Raw genomic sequence first — 24,726 nt, forward strand, 5'->3', positions numbered from 1 at the left:
TTTCATCATGTTTGTAGTGGTCATTCAGAGTACACACAGCTTACTCCATGTAGTTTTTGTTCTTTTTCATTAAGAGTTTTGAAAGGCAGAGATGGTAGAGCACATCAGTGAGACTCTGTCTCAGGTTTTTAGTTGTAATCCATTCTAAAAACATGGCCCAAGCTTGATGCTTTGCTTTTTTTTTTTTTTCTTTCTACCAATAGTAGGAACTTGAACCCATGAATGCCAGGAAGGGACTATACTACTGAGCTACAGCTCCAAGCCCTAGAGAGAGGAGAGGAAGGAGGATGACAAGTATGACAGTGAAGTTTAATCTTGTCTAGTTTTTGTATTTTAGGCAGTCCAGGCTGGTCTCAGACTTAACTAGTACTTAAGCATGACCTCACTCTTGCATTCTCCTACATGATGGCATGTAACACCATGTTTGGTTGTATGCAGAGTCAGGGACCAAACCTGAGGCTTCATGCAAGCTAGACAAGAACCCTAACAATGAGCTAAATCCCTAGTCCTAACTGGATTGTTTTAATTAATTTTGATGTGTGTGTGTATGTGTGTGTGTACACGTATGTGCATGTGTTCTGGGTATGTGCACATCCATGCAAGTTCAAGGATCCCAGAGCCACTGTATCCCCTTGAAGCTTTTTCAAGAGCAGTATGCACTGAGCCATCTCTCCAGCCCCAAGAGTCCCATTCCTACCCCGACAGAAAGGGAAGAGAAGCTACATGACAGCAGAGGAGAGGGAAGACACACGAATCTGGCTATGCTTTAGTTAGCTGCAGTATAAGAGTGTTTACTAGCTATCAATTATTACCATAGAATAGCAAAGAGAGGGGGAGAGATGTACTTAGCAGAAATCAAGCAGTGCTAAATTAAAACAAGGTGCAGCTTAAAAACAATGCCTTTATTCAGAACCAGAAAGAATTTAAAAATCACACCATTATGAAAGTTTAAAAAAATATAGCACTCAGTTCAATGAAATACTACATTTAATTTTTCTCAAAGACTTAAGGCCGATTTCTCACAGTTTACATGTGAGAAGTTAGTTAGCATGATCCAAACTCAACTATCCATTTCTCATATCTTTCAATATCTGCAGCTGATACCGACTTAGAAACCTTCTTTAAAGCCATTTCAAAATCCTCCATGGTGGTAGGCATATGCATTTCTTCTCTTGAAAGGTTTCGGATTTCTTCTGGAGTTAAACCCTCAATGCGCCTTCTCATGGCCATCAAGGATGCATCCCTAGGTTTTAAGGTTTAAAAAGTCCAGTGTTACTTTAATTGAATTTAAAAAAAAACCTGCCAAACTCTCTAAGATCTCACATATATTATATACATATATTAATATTGCATTGTAGCAGGGCGGTGGTGGCGTCACGCCTTTAGTCCCAGCACTTGGAAGGCAGAGGCAGGCGGATCTCTGTGAGTTGAGACAAGCATGATCTACAAGAGCTAGTTCCAGGACAGCCTCCAAAGCCACTGAGAAACCCTGTCTCAAAAACCAAAAATAAAAAAAATATATATATTGCATTGCACCTCTCATTGGAAAACAAGGTCTGCTTTTAGTTGTTTTTTAGCAGTCAAATCTCCATAATGAAATAAGTATACTAATTCAAGTAATAAATGCTGAATATACAGTCCAAGATAAAGTAAAAAGATATAATAAAGAAGTTTGCAATTGTATCTCCTTATGTTCAATAAAGAATAAGTATTTACCACAGAGACAGAAAGGAATGTTAGATAGAAAATTAAACATTTTCGTGATTATGGTATCTTCCCTGCCAGGTAACAGCTCTTGGACCCCAGACTGATAGCTGGGAGGCTAGTAAGGGACTGATCCAGACCCCCTGAATGTGGATGTCAGTGAGGAGGCCTAGGAAATCTATGGGACCTTAGGTAGTATTTATCCCTGGCATACAAATGGACTTTGGCTGTCCATCCCACAGTGAGGAATGCTCACTCTCAGCCTGGATTCTTGGGAGAGGGCCTAGGCCCTGCCTGAATGAAATGACGGACTCTGGAGATCCTCCATGGAGGGCCTCACCTTCCCTGGGGATCAGAGTGGGTAATGGGTGAGGGGCTGGGGGGGCCTAATGGGAGGCGGGGGAGGAGGGAAGGGAGAGGGAGCTGGTATTGGCATGTGAAGCAAACTTGTTTTTAATTTAAATTAAAAAAAAAAAAAAGAAAATTAAACATTTTCTCCATATAAGGAAAATCAGGCCAGGCACATTTTCCCTTTCCCTTCTATTACAAAAACTTCACATCAAGAATGTCTTTTATGAGCTGGACAGTGGTGACCCACATGGAGGCAGCCTGGTCTACAGAGTGAGTTCCAGGGCAGCCAGGAACCTTAAACTGGCTGTGTAGCTACGGATGACCTTGTACCGTGATTCTCCTGCCTCCATGCCCTGATGCCAGGGTTATAGTCCTGCACTACCACATCTCAGCACCATGTGGATCCAGGACCAAATCCAGGGCTTCATTCAAGTAAGCAAGTATTCTGCCTAAGCCACACACCCAGTTCATGTCATTTTAATTTCTTCTCTGACCAAGTTCATCCTTACCTGAAGTCACCAAGTGTGCACAGAGACAGTAACTTCATTTGTATACATAACCTTTGACCCACATGTGCTCACTTAGCAATGAGGAAGCTAGTGCAGTCAAGCCCCTGAGACTGATCAGGGCCACACCTTGTTAAGTCACATTTAGGACCCAGTGACTAAAACAAGACTATAGTATTACGTATCCTGTGATGAGTACATTAATACACCGGTCATTTCCCACCTAACACTGCAGGGAAGCTATGCTTCTTGAACTTACAGCTTTCAAATAAACTATGGGCCATCAAATGCAGATACCTTGCCAACACCTGTTACCTCTAACTCTAACCATAAATTGTAACTGTAACCATAAATATATTGTAGTGTGGGGTGGGGAGTCGGGATAAAACTCAGGGCTGGTACATGCTAGGCAAACACTCTATAAATGAACTTTATCTCCTGGCCAGTGTAGGTCATTTACCTTAATATAAACACTTTAAAATGGAAGTGTATGCTTACAGAAATGAAAGAAATACACACCTGCATACATTGGTAATGTCGGCACCCGAGTAACCTTCCATGTTTTCTGCTATGCTTGCAAGGTTAACATCATCAGCCAACTCCAGCTCTCGAAGACTTATTCTTAACAGTTCTTCCCTACCTTTTGCTAATGGGAGAAACATTTTAAAATGTAAGCCTTCAATGGGAATAGAATAGTGTTGATTTTACTCAAGCAAACGCCTCAAGCCCAGGAAGTATTAGGAATTGTTTTCCAACTCCTGGAGCAAATGTGTTTATCATGATATCAAGGCTTCTAGATTTTGGATGTAGCCAAACAGTCACACAGGAAAGAGCAGACATTTGCCTACTCGAGGAAGGCTAATATTGATTTTAAAGTATAAAATCTACTTGAGCCAGGCGGTGGTGGCGCACGCCTTTAATCCCAGCACTCGGGAGGCAGAGGCAGGTGGATCTCTGTGAGTTTAAGACCAGCCTGGTCTACAAGAGCTAGCTCCAGGACAGGTTCCAAAGCAAAACAGAGAAACCCTGTCTCAGGGGAAAAAAAAGTCTACTTGATAATTGGAACTCTCAGAAAAGAGATACCTGATGGTAAAGGAATGTAGATTCTTTTCTCAAGACGCCGTCGTAAAGCCTCATCTATATCCCAGGGGAAATTTGTAGCTGCCAGAACCATAACCATTTTGGAAGGGTCATCGTTTTCTGAGGCGCCTCCAACACCTAAAAAGGTAGGAAAATAAAAGTTTCGGAGTAAGACCTATGAATAAAACTCAGTTCTTTACAGACCGAAATCTTACACAATGATGCAAGCAGTATAGTTTCCCAGCACCCCTAAGACAACTGTGAGAATGTGACCCAAGCAAACAAACAAAAAAAACTATCAGGCTGGAGAGATACCTCAGTGGTTAAGAGCACTGGTTGCTTTTCCAGAGGACCTGAGTTCAATTCCCAGCACCCCCCTCTCTCTCTCTCTCTCTCTCTCTCTCCCTCCCTCCCTCCCTCCCTCCCTCCCTCCCTCCCTCCCTCCCTCCCTCTCTCTCTCTCTCTCTCTCTCTCTCTCTCTCTCATGCCATCCATTCAAGAACATCCATGTACCACTACTCATCTCTATGCCCCTCCCATCTTTCTGGAGTTCTGACACAAACTGAATGTGCTGGACTAGCACTACAAACAGCTTGACGACTGGAGGAGCACACACACAGCCAGCTCCCACCCCAGGTCAATCTATGTACCATCCATTTGAACCAGCAGCTCAGCTTTCACCCTTCGGCTTGCTTCATGCTCTTCAGAAGTCCCTCGACGACTACAAATGGAATCTATCTCATCAATAAATATGGTAGCTGGAGAGTAAAATCGAGCCTAAAGGAAGAAACCAAGCAATACCAGGTTTTAGGGTTTTGATTCTGAGGCTGGGAATACAACCTCATGATACAGTGCTTGCCTAGTATGGTTAAGGCTCAGTGTCACTGAAATAAACATTTACACATTAGGAACTGGGAAACATGAGGCTGAATGACAGCTTAAGAGCACTTGCTGTTCAATAATAACTGCAGTTACAGGGGATTTGACACCCTCTTTTGGTCTTTATGGGAACCAGCACACACAATACACAGACTTACACACACACAGGCACTCAGACTTACACAGAAAAAAAGGAATAAACAAATCTTTAAAAGATACTAGAAAATAACTAGAGGCTGCCATACTACTCTTTTCCCTTGCCTAGTGGAAGAAAGGTCATGCATTGAATTTAAATTTGTTTTAATTACATTTATTTGTGTGCATGCATGTGGGGGGTATAGGTGATCCACAGAGCATGTTTACACAGGACAACTTGCAGGTGTGTGGGTGTAGGAGAGCCACAGAACATGTTTACACAGGACAACTTACAGGTATGTGGGTGTAGGAGAGCCACAGAGCATGTTTACACAGGACAACTTGCAGGTGTGTGGGTATAGGTGATCCACAGAGCATGTTTACACAGGACAACTTGCAGGTGTGTGGGTGTAGGTGATCCACAGAGCATGTTTACACAGGACAACTTGCAGGTGTGTGGGTGTAGGTGACCCACAGAGCATGTTTACACAGGACAACTTGAGGATGTTCAATCTTTCTCTTCACCATATGGGTCTCAGGTATCAAAAGTCAGGCTGATAAGCTTGGTGGCAAGTACCACTGAACCATCTTGTCCCTTCTTTTTCTTTCCTGGATACAGGAACTCATGAATCCCAGGTATCCCCAATTTGCTATACAGCTGAAGGTGACCTTGAGCCCATTTCTCCTGCTGGGATTTCACATGGACACTGCCATAGCTCTAAAACATACATAGCTTCTAATGAAAACACAGATACCATCTTTTTCCCATTATATAAACTGGCTCCTTAAACAAACAACTTCTATATATGATAAATAAAGGGTTATCCTGAACCCTATTAATGATATGAACAACTATGGTAGGTCATTTAGAGGTACTGGTAGATAGTCTCAAGTTCTAGAAAAAGCTTGGTTGAAACTGTCCCTTTACATTACAGTGTCTATCTAATAGAGAAATCGTAGTCAAATGGTCATTTTTTACATTAAAAAAAATCACTTTTTTAGCCGGGCGTTGGTGGCGCACACCTTTAATCCCAGCACTTGGGAGGCAGAGGCAGGCGGATCTCTGTTCGAGGACAGCCTGGTCTACAAGAGCTAGTTCCAGGACAGCCTCCAAAGCCACAGAGAAACCCTGTCTCGAAAAACCAAAAAAGAAAAAAAAATCATTTTTTTACATAAAGTTTATTTTAATGCTTATAAATAGACCATCAGAAGAATTAATTTTTATTGTTTTGTTCTAAGCCCATCAACAAAAAATTAAATTTCACTCTGTATGTTGTCAAGCCAAACAAAACGCACCATTTGGCTCTTCTCAAGCACTGGGTCAGAGTGTTCTGCTTCAAGCAGAGGCTACAGGACAGACACATGCCGAACTGGGGAGAGATGTTCAAGGAACACCAACCGGTTCTGCCCTCTGGTAAGGGAAACCTGTCATGTGTAAACCACTGTGGTAACATCCCACCATTACACAAAGCCCTGCTTCTAATAGAGATAACGGTTCAGCCTCAGGCTTGGGACCACATGCTAACCCTGGACTTCCACATCAACGACTAAAGTGAGGATGCACTTCTCTGCTTACACTTCTTACCTCAGCCACCTCATGGGCTGCCCAAAGTCAAAGCTAGCTACAGAGAGCACTGAGATCAGAGCGACCTCTAAGGCTGTCTGAACTGAGGCTCTCAGTAGGTCTAATAATGGAAAAGTAATTTGAAACAAATCCTGTAGAGCACACATTCTGCTGAAAAGTAAAATAAAACAACAAACTAGACAATCACTTGATGCACGATAATGCTCTTGTACACTGTAAAGACGTGTCACTCTTTTTGGTTTAATAAAACGCTAAATGGCCAGTAGGCAGGCAGGAAGTATAAGCGGGGCTACCAGAGTAGGAGCGTTCTGGAAAAAGGAAGGCAGAGAGTGAGACGCCATGTAGCTGCTGAGGAAGCAAGCGACCCAGGCATCACCAGTAAGCCAAGAGACGTAGAGACACACAGATTAACAGAAATGGGTTAATAATTAAGAAAGAGCTATCCAATAAGAAGCCTGAGCCATTGGCCAAACAGTTTAGAATTACTATGAGCCTCTTAGGACTAAACAGTTGCGGGACGAGGCAGGACAGAAACTTCCATTTACAATTGCTTTTTTTCATATAGCTGGGTGGTGGTGGCACATGCCTTTAATCTCACCACTTGAAAGGTAGAAGCTGATGGATTTCTGAGTTTGAGGCCAATCTGGTCTACAAAGTGAGTTCCAAGACAGCCAGGACTACACAGGAAAAACCCTGTCTCAGAGGGAGAAAATAAAATAATACACATATTTTTATATCAATCACTTTTAAATACTTACTATCAGCTCCGATGAGTTAAGATTTGTATTAAGCAAATTACTTGTATCAGTTGAGTTTCTGATACACACAGGTAAACTGCATGAGTGTGTGTACACATGACTTTATGTGTGCAAAGGCCTAAGTATGATATGCATGTAGAGGTCAAAGGTCAGTCTTGGATGTCTTACTTCAGGTGCTGTTCACCTTGAATACTGAGTAATGTCTCTCACTGGCCTGAAACAATGAGATTAAGTTGGCTAGACAGCCGAGTGCCTCGGGGATCCACCTGTCTTTGCCTCCCCAGCTCTGGGATTACAAGACACACTACCAGGTCCTTGTATTCTACTTTCCCAACAGAACCATATCCACAGCCCATAAGTTGTATATTAATGCCTTCTAAATAAAGGAATGGCAGCTCAGAAAGGAACTGGCTGGAGGCAACAGCGAGGAAAGTGACTGATAAGGAATCAGAACCCAACAATTTAGGCTTAGTTCTTTTAACACTTCTATTTTCTCTCAGGCATTGGGAAAACTATCTTTTCAAAACTATCAGAGATTCCCCATTAGATTGATATTGTATTATGAACTATTAATAATCCATTAAAAGTCTGTTAAGAAATTGCCTCCTGGTTTATGAACTGTCTATGTCCAAGAGGAAGTAGAAATAAAAACCAAAATAGGAAGAAGCTGTTTATAAAGTGGATAACTTGAAAGGATGATACTAGTTTGTTTCATTATTTATTTACTTATTTAAGCTTAGAACGAGTAAGATCCAGGATGGTATCAGCACCATCACCTAAGACTTTTTCTGCTAAGATTAAGAATTCATGTTTTGGGGCAGGAGAGATGGCTCAGTGGTTAAGAACACTATCTGCTCTTCCAGAGGACCCAAGTTCAATTCCCAGAACAACATGGTGGTTTACAACCATCTAGAATGACATCAGTACCCTCTCTTCTGGCATGCAGGCAAAACACTGTATACATAATAAATAAATAAATAAATAAATAAATAAATAAATAAATAAAAAGAAAGAAAAGAGAAACTCAAAATAAGAACGGAAGAATTAATTCAAACACTGGTCATTCAACTCAAGGGGGCAGCTGGAGAGATGGAGAGGAGGCTCAATGGTTACAAGTTGTTACTGCTCTTGGTGACAACTAGAGTTTGGTTCCCTGCAGTCACAAGAGAGCACTCACAATCACCTGTAACTCCAGCTACAGGAGATTTGGCACCCCCTTCTAACCTCCACAGGCATCTGTACTGTACATAAACCCTCAGAGACAATCACAAATGCACAAATTAAAAGTAAAATTAATCTTAAACACAAGATCATTGGCAGAGTTGATAGGCTGGAGGTGATCTAAGTTCCATAGCTGCTTAAGAGTCTCATCTTTGGCTTGTTAAAATACAGCACTTATCATGTCATAACTAGGCATGCTGTTTAACAAACACAATAATGAAGCTGGCAAGATGGTTCAAGCAGGTAAGTGTGAGCCCTGGAATCCAGAGAGGGAGAAGGAGAGAACTGCTCCACAACGTTGTCCTCAGAAATCCACCTGAGTGTGGTGGTGCTCACTCACCTCCTGCCCCATCACACATACATGTACACACACACAATAATAACAAAATTTAAAACACACCAACTAACCATAGTTATGTCAGACTCTTAGAGCACATTAGTAATGCTAATGCCAGAGTGCACACATGCTCAGAAGCTAGCAGATGTGGCTCCATCTCTGGAGGAGAAGAGATAAACAGGAATCCAAGTCACCACGGTTACAGACATCCTAGGCAGAGTGCCATCCTATACATGTAATGGAGAAAGTTGGAGGTCATGAGTCTCTAGAGCTGTCTCAAACATTACCATTTCAAACAGAAGGCGGACAAGCTTCTCAGACTCTCCTCTGTATTTGGAAGTCAGGGTTGATGAAGAGACATTGAAGAATGTTGTCTTGCATTCTGTAGCAACTGCTTTAGCAAGGAGGGTCTTCCCAGTGCCAGGTGGGCCAACCATCAGTACTCCCTGTAGGAGTTATAACAATGTATAACATAACAGTGTAAGCAAAGACTTCATCTGCTATTGCTACTGCCTTCCCTTTCTTGTTTTTAGAGGATGATAAATACAAACGGGGCCTTGACCTCCTGGGCTCCAATGATCCTCCTGCTCTATTCTCTGGAGGAGTGGGACTATCAGTGGGTACCACCTGTCCAGTAGCTTGTCCTTGTTCTAATTAAAACAAAGTATAAGAAGTTTCACTAAATTTGTATGTAACAATGAGATAAAGAGCAAAGAGAAAAATGAATGATATTTCATAACAAAGTTTTTGATATGGGGTCTCATTACTTTAACACTGGCTCTCCTGGAACTCACTATGTAGACCACGCTGGCCTTACATTCACAGAGATCCACCTATCTATGTCTCCCAAGTGCTGGGATTAAGAGTATACGTCATCACTATTGGCACAAATATCTTTTCTATTACACAAAAAGAAGATAATTACACTAAAAGTTTGGAACTCAGTTAAGAAAAAGGAAAACAGATAATTATTAATTTATTAATCATTACAAAAAGGTTAACTGTTAATAGTTGTTATTTTAAAGAAGCAGATAAATGTTTACTCTTAGCCCACATTCCTTTAAACAGTTCCTTTTCATACCATCCCAGAATTTTCAAAAGCGCCCAATGAGATAAAAAAATATCGCTAAATTTGTCAAAAGCAATTCCCAAATGACAGGCTATATGATGTGACAAATGAAATGCATGAGCCAAGTGGGTCATATGTGCAAACACAAGTTCACTATACATGTGCTATGTGTGGGTAAACTGACCCTGAATGCTGTGCTTCCTACTCTGGGAACCATGCATTGGTTTGGTCAAAACAAAATTCTGACTAGTACAACATAAACCTGTTCAATTTTTGTTTATTTGTTTTTTGAGATAATCTTGACTCTAATCCAGGCTATCTTAGAACTCAGTATGTAGCCCAGGCTGACAATCCTACTGCCTAAGCTTCCTGAGCCTGGTGTAAGTCTTTCCTCATTCCACTTTCTCCACTATGAGTAAGTGGTGGCCCGCCACGGAGGCACTGCCATTTCCTCTGACGATGCCTGCATGTATAAACTTACCTTCCATGGCCTCCTAATGCCCTTAAAGAACTCTGGCATCCACATTGGTAACACCACTGCTTCCTTAAGCAGCTTTTTAGCTTCTACTAAATCAGCAATATCATCCCTGAAAGAAAAGATACTTTGTCAGCCAACCCCTTAGATTGTATGTCCAATTCTATACTCTTTCTTTACCCTGAAAACCATCACCTGCACAGCGTTTTATGCCACAGGAAAAAATGCTAGTCTTTCACACCAATCAGTATATACAGAGGATAACCTCTTTAGTTCTTTTTTTTTTCTTTCAAAGACTTATTTATTTATTTGTTTGTTTATGTGTTTATTAGGTATACAGTGTTCTACCTGCAGACCAGAAGAGGCACCAGATCTCATTTCAGGTGGTTGTTAGCCATCATGTGGTTGCTGGGAACTGAACTCAGGACCTCTGGGTGATCAGCTAGTGTTCTTAACCACTGAGCCATCTCTCCAGCCCCTGTCTTTAGTTCTTGGCAATAATGGGTTTCAGTTTAACTTAGGAGAGCATAGATCTCATTCATTCATTCATTCCTTCTCTATGCTGCCAGGCTAGTGTAGAATCTGTGATGTGATATGACTCAAGTCAAGATTTAAGCACACCCTTAAACGTTTGAATATACCTCTCCACTTAAGCATTCTCTAATCCAGAACTGTCCAAACTTCCTAAGAATAATATATTTGCTTGCTTAAAAAAATGTGGCTCAATGCCCTAGCTGGAAAAATGAATGATGCAGGTCAGCAGTTAGAAGAAAGCTTCTTCCCACAGAATAAAGTGGTTTAATTCTACACTTGAAAATACATTCAGGGCTGGAGAGGTGGCTCAGAGGTTAAGAGCACTGATTGCTCTTCCAGAGGACCTGAGTTCAATTCCCAGCAACCACATGGTGGCTCACAGCCATCTACAATTCAATCTGGTGCCCTCTTCTGACAGAACACTGTGTATGTAATAAATAAATAAATCTTAAAAAAAAAAAAAAAAGAAAATACATTCAATAACCAGGCAATGGTGGAGCACACTCAGCTGAGTTTGATGCCAGCATGGTCTACGGAGCTAGTTCCATGATAGCCAGGGCTACACAGAGAAACCTTGTCTTGGAAAAAAAAACAAAAAAACTTGAGGGGGCTGGAGAGATGACTCCGCAGTTAAGAGCATTAGCTGCTCTTCCTGAGAACCTGTGTTCAATTCCCAGCACCCATATGGCAGCTCACAACCATCTTTAACTCCAGTTCCATGGGATCTGACACCGTCACACAGACACACATGCAGGCAAAACACCAACTCACATAAAAATAAATTTTAAAAAAATGTGGATGTTGGTGCATTTTTGGATTTCTGACTTTCCACATTAGAGATGCTAACCCTGCATCATCACTGACAGAATCTTATCTTATATCCCAGAACTCTAATGGCTCAGAAGAATGTCCATTACAAAAAGAACACACAGAGCACACAGAGATACGTTAAAAGATCAACTTCATTATGAAGCTCTCCCCAGCCACTAGAATACCTACCAGTACTACTAGTGTATGTAGCAATTTTATTATGAAAATAGACTGTACTGTACTAGAAAAATTTTAATATTTTAAAATACCTATTAACCATCCATATTTTAATTCAAAGTATATAACAAAATATAACTAACTTGTACAAAAGTGAGCTCACAACACACTGTAAAAGAGTACATATCCTTTATTAGATATAAATAAAGTTGAGAATCTTGTACTAATAGCAAATAAAAGCAACATCTACCATAAGCTATAGACATAAACAAGATGTGTGCATAGAAACCTCCATCTAGGGCTGGCAAGCTGGCTCAGTGTGTAACAGTGGTTACTGACAACACTGAGGACCTGACCCTCAGATCCCACAGAAATGTGGAAAGAGAACAGAGTCCACAAAGTTGTCCTCTAACCTCCAATCTGTGCCACAGCGCATGCTCCACCCCATCATACATGTACAATAATAATAGCTTTTGTTTATTTGTTTTTAGACAGAGTTTCTTTGTGCTGTCCTAAAACTCACTCTGTAGACCAGGCTGGCCTCCAACTCAGAAAACCACCTGCCTTTGCCTCCCAAGTGTTGAGAATAAAGGTGTGAGCCACCACTGCAGGCTATTAAGTTTAAATTAAACAACAAAAACAAAACATCAATCTTTTCAACATTAGAAGGGGGCCCAAAAGGTGAAATTGTGTTCTAGGTCCCACTTTGTATTTGACTTACTAATTTAAAAGAATCACGCTTGACAGTGATGGTACACACCTTTAATCCCAGCACTCAGGAAGCAGAGCAGGTGGACCTCAATGAGTTCAAGGCCAGCCTGGTCTACAGAGTGAGTTCCAGGACAGCCAGGACAGAGAAACCCTGTCTCAAAATACCAAAAAAATCTCAAGGGACTGGGGATATTCAGTTGGCAGAGAACTTGCCCCATATATGTATGAGACCCCGTGTTATACACCAAAACGAAAAAGAGGCTGGAGAAACGGCTCAGTGGGGAAGAGCACTGGCTGCTCTCACAGAGCGCCAGGTTTGAGTCTCAGCTGCCACAGTATCTAAAACGCCAGTTCCAATGGATGTGACGCCTTCCTCTGTCTTCTGAAGACACTGTACACGTGGCGTGCAGGTGAAACACCCATCCATATAAAGTACTAAACTTTAAAAATGCAAAATACAAATACAAATAACAAAAACTTCAAACTAAAGTCTGGGTCATGTAGCTCAGTTGGTGCAATGCTTGTCTAGCAAGCACAAGCTCCGGAGTCCTCAACATCACCACATAAACTGGTCATGGTGATGTGTGTGTCACCTCAGCGCTCAGGAAGGGGGACGAAGTTCAATGCCATGCTGGCCACACAGCCATGCTGAAGCCAGTCAGCTCTACAGGGAACCATGTTTCACAACAAACAAAAATAAAAATCTCAGGACAACATACCGGTACAGCCTCAGTGGTGATGTGGGTTTTCACTGTATGTCCTGCTTACACTGCATATCCTCTAGCTCTGTCTTATCGCATGCCCATAGTTTCTCCATTTTGTTTCCCAAACAACCATCAGCTCAATTATCTCATGATGTGACTTACCATCGAACATTGGGATTCTGAGAAATTATATCTCTTTCCAAAGCTTCTACTAAGTCCTTGTCATATCCAGTGCTGTCAAATTTATTTGCCTCTTGTTCTGTAACTGCAGCAGGTGATTTGTTCTATACGAGGAGATAAAAAAGGAAGAGCTCTTAACTGACTGAAATTTTGTGTTTTGTTTATGTGGGTCAGAAACAATGATCAGACCAAAATGATTTTGTTCACTGAATGGTCTCCTGGAACAAACCTAGCACGAGTCAAACTTCTGACCCTCTTGCCTCCCAAATGACTGATATTACCACCACACCTGGCCAAAGAAAACCAATCTTAATTAATGTAGATTTTTCCAGGAAACTAGAGGCCAGAAGGAAGAGATGCAGTATTTCCCAAGTGCACAAAGAAAAGCCAGAATCCTTCCAGCGGAATATCCTTCAGAAATGAAGAGGACATCAAGGCATTCTCAGAGGTGGGATGGGAACACATGCCTAGAACCCCAGCACTTGAGAATTAGAGACAACAGGACTGTGAGACCATCTCACAAATTCAAACCAAACCAACGCCCCCCCCCAAAAATAACAACAGAAACTCAGATAAGAAACAGAACTTTATCAATCTTGAAACACAGGCAAGTCAGGAAACATGAAACTATAGTTTTCTAAATAACATTGGCTAGCAAAAGCAAAAATTACAACAGTCTGATGTAGTTCCACATTAACACAGAGGAAATGTTTATAACTGTAAATAGGAAGAATAAAAGGATGTGGGAGACTCTGTACTCAGAAGTCAGACAATGACTATCAGTGAATCACTTCACACATACCACACCAAAATATATAAATAAGTAGATGTGTATCTACTTACATTTAACTTAAGTAAAAATTAAATTTTCAGTTCTGGCCTGGCATTGGTGGCAAACACCTATAATCCCAGCGTTGGGGAGGCAGAGGCAAGCAAATCTGTCAAGATTAAGGCCAGACTGGTCTACAGAATGAGTTCCAAGACAGCTAGAGCTATTACACTGAAGAATCCTTTCTTGAAAAAACAAACAAAAAATCATTTTGTTTTGAGGAGGTTGGAGAGAACCCTCAGCAGCGAAGAGCACTGACTTCTCTTCCAGAAGTTTGAGCTCAAACCCAGCACCCACATGGTCCTTCCAACTGTAACTATAGTCCTATGGGATCCAATGATCTCTTCTGGTGTGCAAATGAACATGCATATAAAATATTCATATACAAGAAATAAATGAACCTTAAACATTTTTCTTCTCGCTCTTGGTGAGTATGTGTTTACGTGTGCCCCGTGTGTGCAGCTGCCTGCAGAGCCTAGGTGTGGGATTCCCTGGAGTTGCAGGTACAGAGGCTGTGAGCTCCCTCGTGTAGCTGTGGGAATCAAACTCAGGAAGAGCAGCAGCAGCAAGTGCGCTTTCACACAGCCAGCCGCCTGAAGCTAGCACTCACCTTTTCCTCTCTTCCTTTACTCTGCTCTTTCTTTTCACGACTCCGCACTGCTTTCCCTCTGTCGTTGTGAAGACTCTGTGCAGACGGGCGGTGTGCTCTGACGACTGTGCCTGGGCGGTTACTGTGTGGCTTAGGGTCATGGTACTGAGAAGACTGGCGTTTCCTAGGTCCTGGTGAGGGTCTAAACAAACAAGACCGCTAAAGCCACAGGTAGATCCTGAAGGAGCTGGCTATGCACCCAGTCTAAATCCCTCAATTTACATATGGAAAAATCCGAGTTAAAGACAGCATACATGATTCTCCAGCAGCTACAGAGAGTGGAGAAGACTCCAGTTCCCAGATCCTTCGGTCTGTTTGCTGAGTCAGCTACTTTCAGCCCACGAACCCCTAGTTCTGGCAAATTTCCACCTAAACTTGATACACGCTTTAACTCTCAAAGGTCATCACACCACAAATGTTCCCCATGTCCCTGTCTCCCAGCAACCCAGTCCATCTCCTAGATATGGACCAAGGCAAAGCTGTCAGCTTCTTGGGCTAGTTTTCTTAAAAAGTCTCAACTTACCTTCGTTCAACAGGTACAGGCAAGGACCACACTTCTCCTTCAGAAGCTGGAAGCTCATGCTGTGCAGCTTTTAAAGGGGTGCTGTCCAGTTTAAAGCTCTCAAGTGTTTTCATGATATCCTTGACATGCTTAGCTTCCACATTTATTTCCTGCCAAACCTGGTTTCAAAGAAAAATATGAATAAGTTTCTTTAAGAAATCACTGCCAAGTCGGGCGGTGGTGGCACATGCCTTTAAATCCCAGCACTCAGTCGGGAGAAGCAGGTGGATCTCTGTGAGTTCAAGGCCAGCCTGGTCTACAAAGCTAGTTCCAGGACAGCCAGGACTACACAGAGAAACCCTGTCTCAGAAAACAAAAAAACAAAACCAAACAAACCCATGATCAAATTCCACTATATGGAGGAATGCTCACACAACATTCTGAATGTACTAACACTATTGAACTTCATACATCTAAAACTTTATACTGAACTATACATTTAAAATGATTTATGTATATTTTAAAGTATGTTGCTCTCCCAGTAACATAAATATCAACAGCTGGATTTAAGGAAAAGTTATTTTCCAAAAGAGGCTATTCCTCTCCAAGTGTTACAGACAAGTGCAGTACTGTATTTAAACAGCAGCCAGGAAGTAATAGTTCACAACAAATTCAGCCTAAAGGATCATTCTTTTCTGCACTGCTCTATTATGACAGCTGAACTTTGGAAAATGCTGCCCTGGACTAGATTTTATGGGTTATATGGTTTCCAACTATAATTTTCTTTCAGTCCACAGTGTCTAAAACTCCTTAAATGGGATTCAAATATGATCAGCTTTGTAAAGTTCTATGGGAAATAAGGTTCTGCAAGGATCTGCTGTCATTTGCAATTTTAGCAATGTCATTATATACTGCAGGGCTTGGGTGTGGTGGCACATGCCATTAATCCTAGGCCTGGTCAGGTGGTGACAGGAAGACTGAATATGAAGACAGCATAGTCCACATAGCAAATTCCAGGACAGTCAGAGCCACAGAGTAAGACCCTGTCTAAAGAAAAAAGAAGAAGACTATTACTTTAAAACTATCATTAAATTACGGTCATTAGAACAATGAAGCAGAGGACGTAACACTGTTGACGGTGAGAGCAGCTGCTCACTGTGATGACTACTCTTGGTTGTCAACTTGACTCCATCTGAGTTAACTTAAACCCAAGTCACTGAGCACACCTGTTGGGAACTTGACTTAATTGGATCATCTGAAGTAAGACCACCTAAATTTGGGTCACCTTTGTGGAAGCATAAAGAAAAGCTTTTGCTCTTGGCTTGCTTGCCCTCATTTACCGGCATTGGAGCCTACTTACTCAGAACACCAATGTATACTTTAGACCAGCTGTAAGCTAAACTCCAGCCTGTTTACAGAACTAGTTCTAGGACAGCTAAGGCTATACAAAGAAACCCTGTTTCAAAAAACCAAACAAACCTATACTCTCTGAATGCATGTACAGCATTGAAAGTAAATCTACATTCTCTGAGTATTAAACACAGCAGCCATGATTCTTACCTGTTGCCATTTCTGCTGGAGGTATGTATCTTTGACTGAGTATAGATACTTGTTCATTTGGTCAAGAACTCCCTGATAATAGACCATTGCAGAGTCATAGTTTCCCAGCAATGCATATTCACGAGCCAGCTTTACATTCTCACTAATCATAAGAAGACTCATGCTCATATGCAAGCTAAGAAAAGAAGAAACAAGAAACATTTTCATGTTACACATCTCTCAAAAATAAATACAAAGCTTCTTAAAAATATACTTTCCAGGACTCCTTTAATAAGGAAGTTTACAATGGGGTCAGTGAGACCATTTAGTAGATGGCCCAGCTTTACCCAAGTAAAGGAGAAATAAGGAAACCAGGTCCACAAGGCTGTCTTAACCTCTGTCTGCACAGGTACACAGACCTCGGCACACCTGCTCTAACACTGACAAAATAACAAGTTTCAAATAATTCATTTATTAGCACATGTATTTTTTCTGTATGTATGTCTATAAACCATTGCATGCAGTGTGTATAGAGGCCAGAAGAAGCTGTTTGTCTGATACTCTGAGACTGGAGTCACAGAAGGCTGTGAGTCAGTGCGTGTGCCGAGAAATGGATCCAGGTCCTCTGGAAAAACAACCAGCGCTCTTAACCACTGAGCCATCATCTCTCCAGTCTGAACAAGTAATTTTTAAAAATTAAGTTTACAAGAACATATTCACTCCTACAACTTCTATCCTTAAAGAAATATGTTGGGACTTGCAAATAACAGTTCAGCTCAGTGCTTAGACTGCTTGCCTAGCATAAGGCCCTTGGTTCAATGCTCAGTGCCACACAGACACACAAACAATAAAACAAACAAAACAACTTGGGCTGGGGATAGAGTTTAAAGTACACACAAGATAAGGCCTTGGCTTCAAATTATAGTATCATCAAAAATAAACTCATAAGTATGAACAAACATGCATGATTTTAGTTCCTCCTGCTAAGCCCCACCATAAAGGCTAGCTCAGACATCACTTAGGTTGTTTACCTCAGTTCAAAACAATGTTCACCCGTGTAGGTCCTCTGGCATTTTACTGGAATTTGCATCTCATGACATTTGTCTACAGTTACTCTCCATTTATCTCTACTAGACCTACTTATCTGAGAGAAGGTAAACATGTGAAACGTGGAGCATGACACATGTCTTCATAAACATCTGCAGAACTGATGCTCACTGCTAGGCAGAGTTTTGGGAAGATGGACAAATAAGCAGAAAGTATATGTGTTTGCAGTTAGAAAAACCTTAGAATCCTTTTTTGTTTTGTTTACCAAGACAGGGTTCTCTGTGTAGCCCTAGCTGTCCTAGAACTGTCTCTTGAGACCAGGCTGGACTTGAACTCAGGGATCCACCCTCCTCTGCCTAAGTGTTGGAATTAAAGGCATGCACCACCGCTGCCCAGCCTCTTGGTTAGAATTATGATTCTACCATCCTGGTTAAGCCTTAATATTTCTTCTAAGTTTCAACTGTTAAAATTTTAATTGGAATAGTAACTACTGCCAAGGGTTACAAAACTAATAAAAAAAAATACCTAGGCAGGTGTGCTGGTGGATGTCTGTAATCCCAGTTATTTGGAAGCTAAAGCAGTAGGATCAAAGATTTAAAGTCAGCTTGGGATACATAGCAAGTTCAAAGTGGGCTGGATCAGCTGAGGCAGCCCATGGCTCTGAGTAAACCCTGTAAAAGGGGAGTGGGTGCTGGGGATACAGCTCCATGATGAACACTTGGCTAGCTAGCAGGTCAGGGCAGAATAAATACATAAAAATAAGTAACTTGGTGCCAGGCATGACAGCTCAGGCTTCTATCTAACTCCAGCCCTTGGGGCACAAGCAAGGAGGATCCAATCTGGAAGCCTGGGGTGACTGGTCTCAGCAATAAAAGTGTCTGCACACGAGAGCCTGAGCTATCTACATTTCGTAAGATACAGATATGTGGATAGACAGAAGTAAAGCACTAGAAGTAGTCACTTGATAATAAACATCCGCTTTGTGAATGGTGACAATGACTGCTACTGAAGACAAGAGATCGTAGGAAGAATGTGCATGTTCTGAGAGGGCAACCATTTGAACGAGGGCAGTGGCCACCAGAAGAGAAAAGCAAATCTGCAACATTGGCGAAAGAGCTGCTGGCTGCTTGGGAGCTCCCCATGCTACAGTGTGAGGCACCTTAGGCTTGGGGAACTACAAAGGTGACCATGAAGGACAACAGGGAAACTGATTGGAGGGAGAAGTGTGAGGAAAATGACATGGCTTTTATTTCTTCTGTACGTCAGTAGGATATTCACATGGAGCTCTTGGACAGTAATGATCAAGGCTGGAGCATGGCTCAGTGGTTAGGGCACTGACTGCTCATACACTTGGTGGCTCACAATTGCATGGGACTCCAGTTTGGATTCCCACATCCTCTAGACTCCAGACCCCTGCCTGCAAGTGGTGCACATAAGCTCACATAGGCACACACCTATATACGTAAGTAAAAACAAATCTATCTTTTAAAAATAGACGTATAAAAACCTGCCTTGAGAACCACAAAATAAACTCAGATTCTAACTGCAAAAAAAAAAAAAAAAGAAAATAAATAGAAGGCTGTGAGGTGGTGGCTCGCACCTTTAATCCCAGAATCCCAGCACTTGAGAGGCAGAAGCAGGCAAATCTCTGTGAGTTCGAGGCCAGCCTGATCTACAGACCAAGTTCCAGGACAGCTAGGGCTGCTATACAAAGAAACCCTGCCTTGAAAAACAAACAAATAAATAAATATAAGCTGCTATGGGTGGCTCACAGCTTTAATACTCAGGAGGCAGAGGGAGGTGGATCTGATGGGGATGTCCTTCTGTATGCTGTGAATATATGTTTCTCTTATTGGTTGGTGAATAAACGCTGACTGGCCAGTAGCCAGGCAGAAGTATAGGTGGGGCTACCAGAGGAATGCGACAGGAGCTGCCAGGGAGATGCCATGTAGCTACTGGGAAGATAGGATGCCAGGCATTCTCTGGTAAACCGAGACCATGTGGAAATACATAGATAAATTAAAAATGGGTTAATAATTAAGAGACAGCTAGCCAATAAGAAGCCTGAGCCATTGGTTAAATAGTTTATAATTAATATAAGCCTCTGTGTGTTTATTTGGGCCTAAATGGCTAAAGGACCAGGTGGGACAGAAACTCCATCAACACAAATCTCTGAGTTTGAAGCCATTGTGGTCTACACAGTGAGTTCTAGGACAGCCAGAGCCATACCACAGAGAAACCCTGTCTTGAAAAACAACAGCAACAACAAAAAAACAAGTTCAATAATGCCAAATATGAGCATGGATTTTGGGAGAAAGAGACCCTCACAGTTTGTGAGAATATAGTTACATACTCATTTTGGAGAATAATCAAGCAATACTTACAGATATCTTCTATTTATATATCAATGGCCCTATGTAGAAATGTTATAAAAGCGGGGCAGTGGTGTCGCATGCCTTTAGTCCCAGCACTGGGGAGGCAGAGGCAGGTGGATCTCTGTGAGTTCGAGGCTAATCTGGTCTACAAGAGCTAGTTCCAAGACAGTCTCCAAAGTCAGAGAGAAATCCTGTCTCGAAAAACAAAACAAAACAAAACAAAAAAAAAGAGAAATGTTATAAAACACTCCAGAACAAAGCCTCACAAAGATTCATAAAAGGACATGGTTCTGGTTGTTAATGACAGAACTATTTGAATTATCAAGAAATTAGAGGCAGGGGGAATATAATAACAATATATTATGTGAATTATGAAAATGTCAACCCATATTATGTATAGGTCACATATTGAAATATAAAACACTACAAAAAAGTTGGAGACAAACTGCTCTGTTAGGAAACTGTGGCAAAGAACACAGTAAATATACAGTACATGGAAGCAATAAACTTCGTAAGTAGCAACATAAATAGATCATCAAAATTAATGGGTTGGGAAACAAAAATCTTAGACATAGAACAATGTCTAATTTGAATATCATTTGATCAAAGTAAAATTACCAATGTTACATAAACACTCATTTTAAAATATACATGCATACCTCAGAATATATATGGAATGTACCACTCTAAACAGGTTGTGGAGAGAAATGTGAATCAAAGAATCAGATATGGGGTCACACACCTGTTATCCTAGCATTTGGGAGGTCAAAGCCATCCTTGGTTGTATGTTGAGCTTGAAGCCAGCCTGGGCTAAATGGGAGCTTGAATTCATGTTGTAAGTAAACAAAAGGATGGACGAGATGTTCCTCCTGGGATTAAACTGTGACTTCCATCCTCCTCACTGTCTGTCACTTCTCCACTCAAAGGAAAACCAGCTATTATGTGGCAACACCCTCTATGAAGAGACTCACACCACAAGGAAATGAGGGAGGTCCCAGGGCCGCAATTAGTGATGAACTGAGGGTTTCACACCAAGAACACATAAGGCCCTGAATCCGGTTAGCAACCACATGAAGGAGCTTGAATCCTCCTGTGGTTATATGTCTTGAGATGACTGCTGTCCTGGATGACATCTGCATTACAGCCTGACGACAGACTGAATCAGAGGCACCACAAAGCCACACATTCCTGACCCAGAGCGACTGGAGTAAGTGTGGTTTAACCCTAAACTATGCAGTAACTCACAAGTACATAACAATATAGGTATGAATTGAGGTTAGGCCACTTATCGGTAACTCAAGATCCACCATCCAAGGTCCAGAAGAAGAAAAATCAAAAGAACAAAATCTCCCAGAACATAAATAATGACTGCCGGAAGTTGTGACCATGATGTTCTCCTTAATAAAGGGTCCATAGCAGAGACTCCACCTTCGGTAACCGCTGTACCCTCAGCAACCAGGACACACTTGGCACACAGATATCAAAACACCTTTGAGTGGATGACTGCTGCTAGTGTTGTCTTAACTCCAAAACCCCTTTCCCTTGGTCTAGTTTCCAATCCCCGAGACTCTCATATTCCTCGATCCTCAGTTCAACCCACCAAGCCTGGACTACCATTTGATACGTTTTGAATTTTTATGTATGTATTTATGTGTTCTGCACAAAGTGCATGCAGTGCCCACACAGGAGAGAGAAGGCGCCGGACGCCCTGACACTGAGGTTGCAGATGTTTGTAAGAAGCCATGCGGGGGCTGAGAATTGAACCTGGGTCCTCTGGAAGAGCAGTCATCTCTCCAGGCCCACTTGATTCCTGTGTGATTACTCCTGCTCTGAAACCTTTGCCTATCTATGGTGATGACTAGTCTGGGCAGCGCCATCAGAAGGAGGAGCCTGGCCTGCTCTGAAGTGTACAGCTGATTCCTATGACCTTGGATAAGTTTCTCTATTTGGGGGGGGGTGTCATGATTCAGGGCTCAAAGCTATTCTTAGACTTCTTCAACAGTATACGGTTTTGAATTTCTCTTTCCAGTCAGATAAAATTCCTTCTAAGCCAACTATTTCTCTTTCTTTTCTTCAGGTAGGAAGAGTGACTGGGTTTCACACTAGCTCAGGTTAGCCTAGAACCCACATTTGTTCTCTTGCTCAGCCTCCCAAGTACTGGAATCACAAGTGAGTTACCACGCCCAGCTTGATATTTTCCAACAGACAATAATAGAAAGTCAATCCAAGGCCACATTAACAGACCATATGCAAAGCATTTGGCTATCAGAGAAAACAAAGTGTTTACACATATACTGCCAAAGCACCCTCAGGTCACTAAATATCAGATTTTAAAAAAAATCATCATTTTCTATTACTGCAGCAATATCTAAGCCAGAATATCTTAAAATAATTTTTATTTTTATTTTATGTGCATCGGTGTTTTGCCGACATGTATCTCCACGTGAGGGTTTCAGATACCCCTGGAATTGGGCATTAGAGACAGTTGTGACCTGCCATGTGGGTACTGGGAATTAAACTCAAGTCCTCTGGAAGAGGAGCCCATGCTCTTAACCACTGAACCATTTCTCCAACCCCCTAAGCCAGAATATTAACACTTGTATTTACCAAATTTTTAAATTTCCCTTATCATTGCTGAAATTCCACTGCAGAAGAACAGAAACTGGGTTTATCTCGTGTAGTATCTGGCAGTGTTTGACGAAAAGAGTCTACACAGAGGAACAAAAGCTAAAATATTAAGTTTTCAAAAAATAAAAAATATATATATTCAACAGAAAAAAGCCGCCGGGCATTGGTGGCGCACGCCTTTAATCCCAGCACTCTGGAGGCAGAGGTAGGCGGATCTCTGTGAGTTCGAGACCAGCCTGGACTACCAAGCGAGTTCCAGGACAGCCTCCAAAGCCACAGAGAAACCCTGTCTCGAAAAAACCAAAAAGAAAAAAGAAAAAAAAGAAAAGAAAAGAAAAAAGCCAATGAGTAATGTAACTCCAGCTCCATGGAATCTGATACCTTCTTCCTGACTCCCCAGGCACCTGTACTCACAAGTGTCCATTCCCCAAGACACACACACACACACACACACACCACACACACACACACTTAAAAATAGTCTTTTAAAAAAGAAGTAAAATTAAAAACCAAAAACCTTATCCCGCAACCTCCTGAAGGCATCTGAATACACCATGTGTGTAACTTTTTTATTATTATTGAGTGTGTAACATGACACAGGTGTGGAGGTCCACCCTTGTTGGGCTCCAGGCTTTAAACCTGGTTGTAAGACTCGCCTGACAAAGTACTTTCAAAGGCACTACAGGCAGACAAGCAATTTCAGGAAGTGTACCTTGGGAACATGAGAATAACTATATGATAATTTACATAGTCACTAATGACTATGAATAAACACAAAAACTGACATACCCCCAGAACAATTAAAGCATGGCATACGGCTTTTTTTTTAGCTTTTATAATCATCATATGATAAGTACTCAAGCATAATAAAGTTATCATTACTAAGAGATGCACGCATGCATACACACACGAACTTTTTCAGAAAAAAAAAATCCACTCTACAGGTACTCGTATTTTCAGTTCATCCTGAACAAAACAGATCAATTATTAAGTGTAACAACTGAAATGTAACTTAAAAGCAGCATTCAAGCCCTGTCAAGAAACACCACAAGCAAAATACATTTAGTGTATTATTATCTACATGGATCATACCGACTGACAAAAGTGCCACCTTTTTCACAGTCAAGTAGAAAAGAAAAAAACAAAAACAAAAAACATGCCGCTTCAAACAGAAATACAATACAGTAAATCCAACAACAACAAAAACAAACGAAAAGCCGGTGAGTTAGCTCAGCTGGTAAAGGCAATTTGCCCAGCATATCTGGCGACCAGAGTTCAACTCCGGGAGCCCTGTGGAGGTGGATGGAGGGAACCAACTTCACAGACTGGCCTCTGATCTCCACTCGCGAGCCCACATCTACCTCCTACATGCAGGATAGCAATACACTTTAAAACTAAAAATAAAATCAATTACAAAGGAGAAATAAGTAAATCACCAGCATAACAGATTGTAGGAAAAGAAGCTGAATCCCAACGTCCAACATTTGGAGCTTTTAAAGGGCGGAGGTTTCGGGGAGGGAGCGAGCAAGCTTCCACCCCGTCCCCGGATCGGGTGACATCTGTAAGGACAAGGGCCTGAGGTGGCATCACAGGGCTCCTCCGGCGGACCGTGCGCACTGCGGCCCGAGCGAGCACTCACCTGGCGCAGCCGAGGCTCCGGGACACGCTGCCCGCCGCGTGGCAGGGGACGAGGCCCGAGCCGCAGCGTCGCGCTCGCTCCGGGAGCCGCACGGCCGAGCACCGCGGGCAACGCAGTCCCTGCTCGCAGCCAATTTGAAGTCAACTCCGGCAAGGGCACTTCCAGCTCCCTACCGACCCGGCCAGTCCCGCACCCGCGGGGCCATGCCCCGGAAGTGAAGGCGCGTACGGGCATGCGCACGCAGGCGGAACCTAAGGGGGCGTGGCCGAGCTCTGGATGCGCCTGCGCATTCCGCTTGCGGT

At 42.1% G+C, this 24,726-nt stretch overlaps 1 protein-coding gene across 1 annotated transcript; it reads right to left on the reverse strand.

The window, feature by feature from the left end:
• Window positions 1–887: 887 nt before the first annotated feature.
• Window positions 888–24,643, reverse strand: Katna1 (katanin catalytic subunit A1). Its single transcript, XM_040728293.1, has 11 exons — window positions 24,425–24,643; window positions 16,757–16,931; window positions 15,218–15,375; window positions 14,656–14,836; window positions 13,199–13,320; window positions 10,107–10,212; window positions 8,844–9,002; window positions 4,292–4,418; window positions 3,645–3,779; window positions 3,081–3,207; window positions 888–1,243 (listed from the first exon to the last, which is right to left on the reverse strand). The coding sequence occupies exons 2-11, from the start codon at window positions 16,922–16,924 to the stop codon at window positions 1,045–1,047; spliced, it is 1,482 nt and encodes a 493-aa protein (XP_040584227.1). The 5' UTR covers window positions 16,925–16,931; window positions 24,425–24,643; the 3' UTR covers window positions 888–1,044.
• Between the last annotated feature and the right edge of the window lie 83 nt (window positions 24,644–24,726).

Source organism: Mesocricetus auratus, unplaced genomic scaffold, assembly GCF_017639785.1.
Source record: "Mesocricetus auratus isolate SY011 unplaced genomic scaffold, BCM_Maur_2.0 Super-Scaffold_100018, whole genome shotgun sequence".
NCBI lineage: Eukaryota > Metazoa > Chordata > Mammalia > Rodentia > Cricetidae > Mesocricetus > Mesocricetus auratus.

Coding starts and splice junctions, on each gene's coding strand:
- Katna1 (XM_040728293.1), bottom strand. CDS start 16,924: ATGAGCATGAGTCTTCTTATGATTAGTGAGAATGTAAAGCTGGCTCGT. Junction 15,376..16,756: donor TCCAGCAGAAATGGCAACAG/GTAAGAATCATG, acceptor CTTTGAAACCAG/GTTTGGCAGGAAATAAATGT. Junction 9,003..10,106: donor GCATTAGGAGGCCATGGAAG/GTAAGTTTATAC, acceptor TAACTCCTACAG/GGAGTACTGATGGTTGGCCC.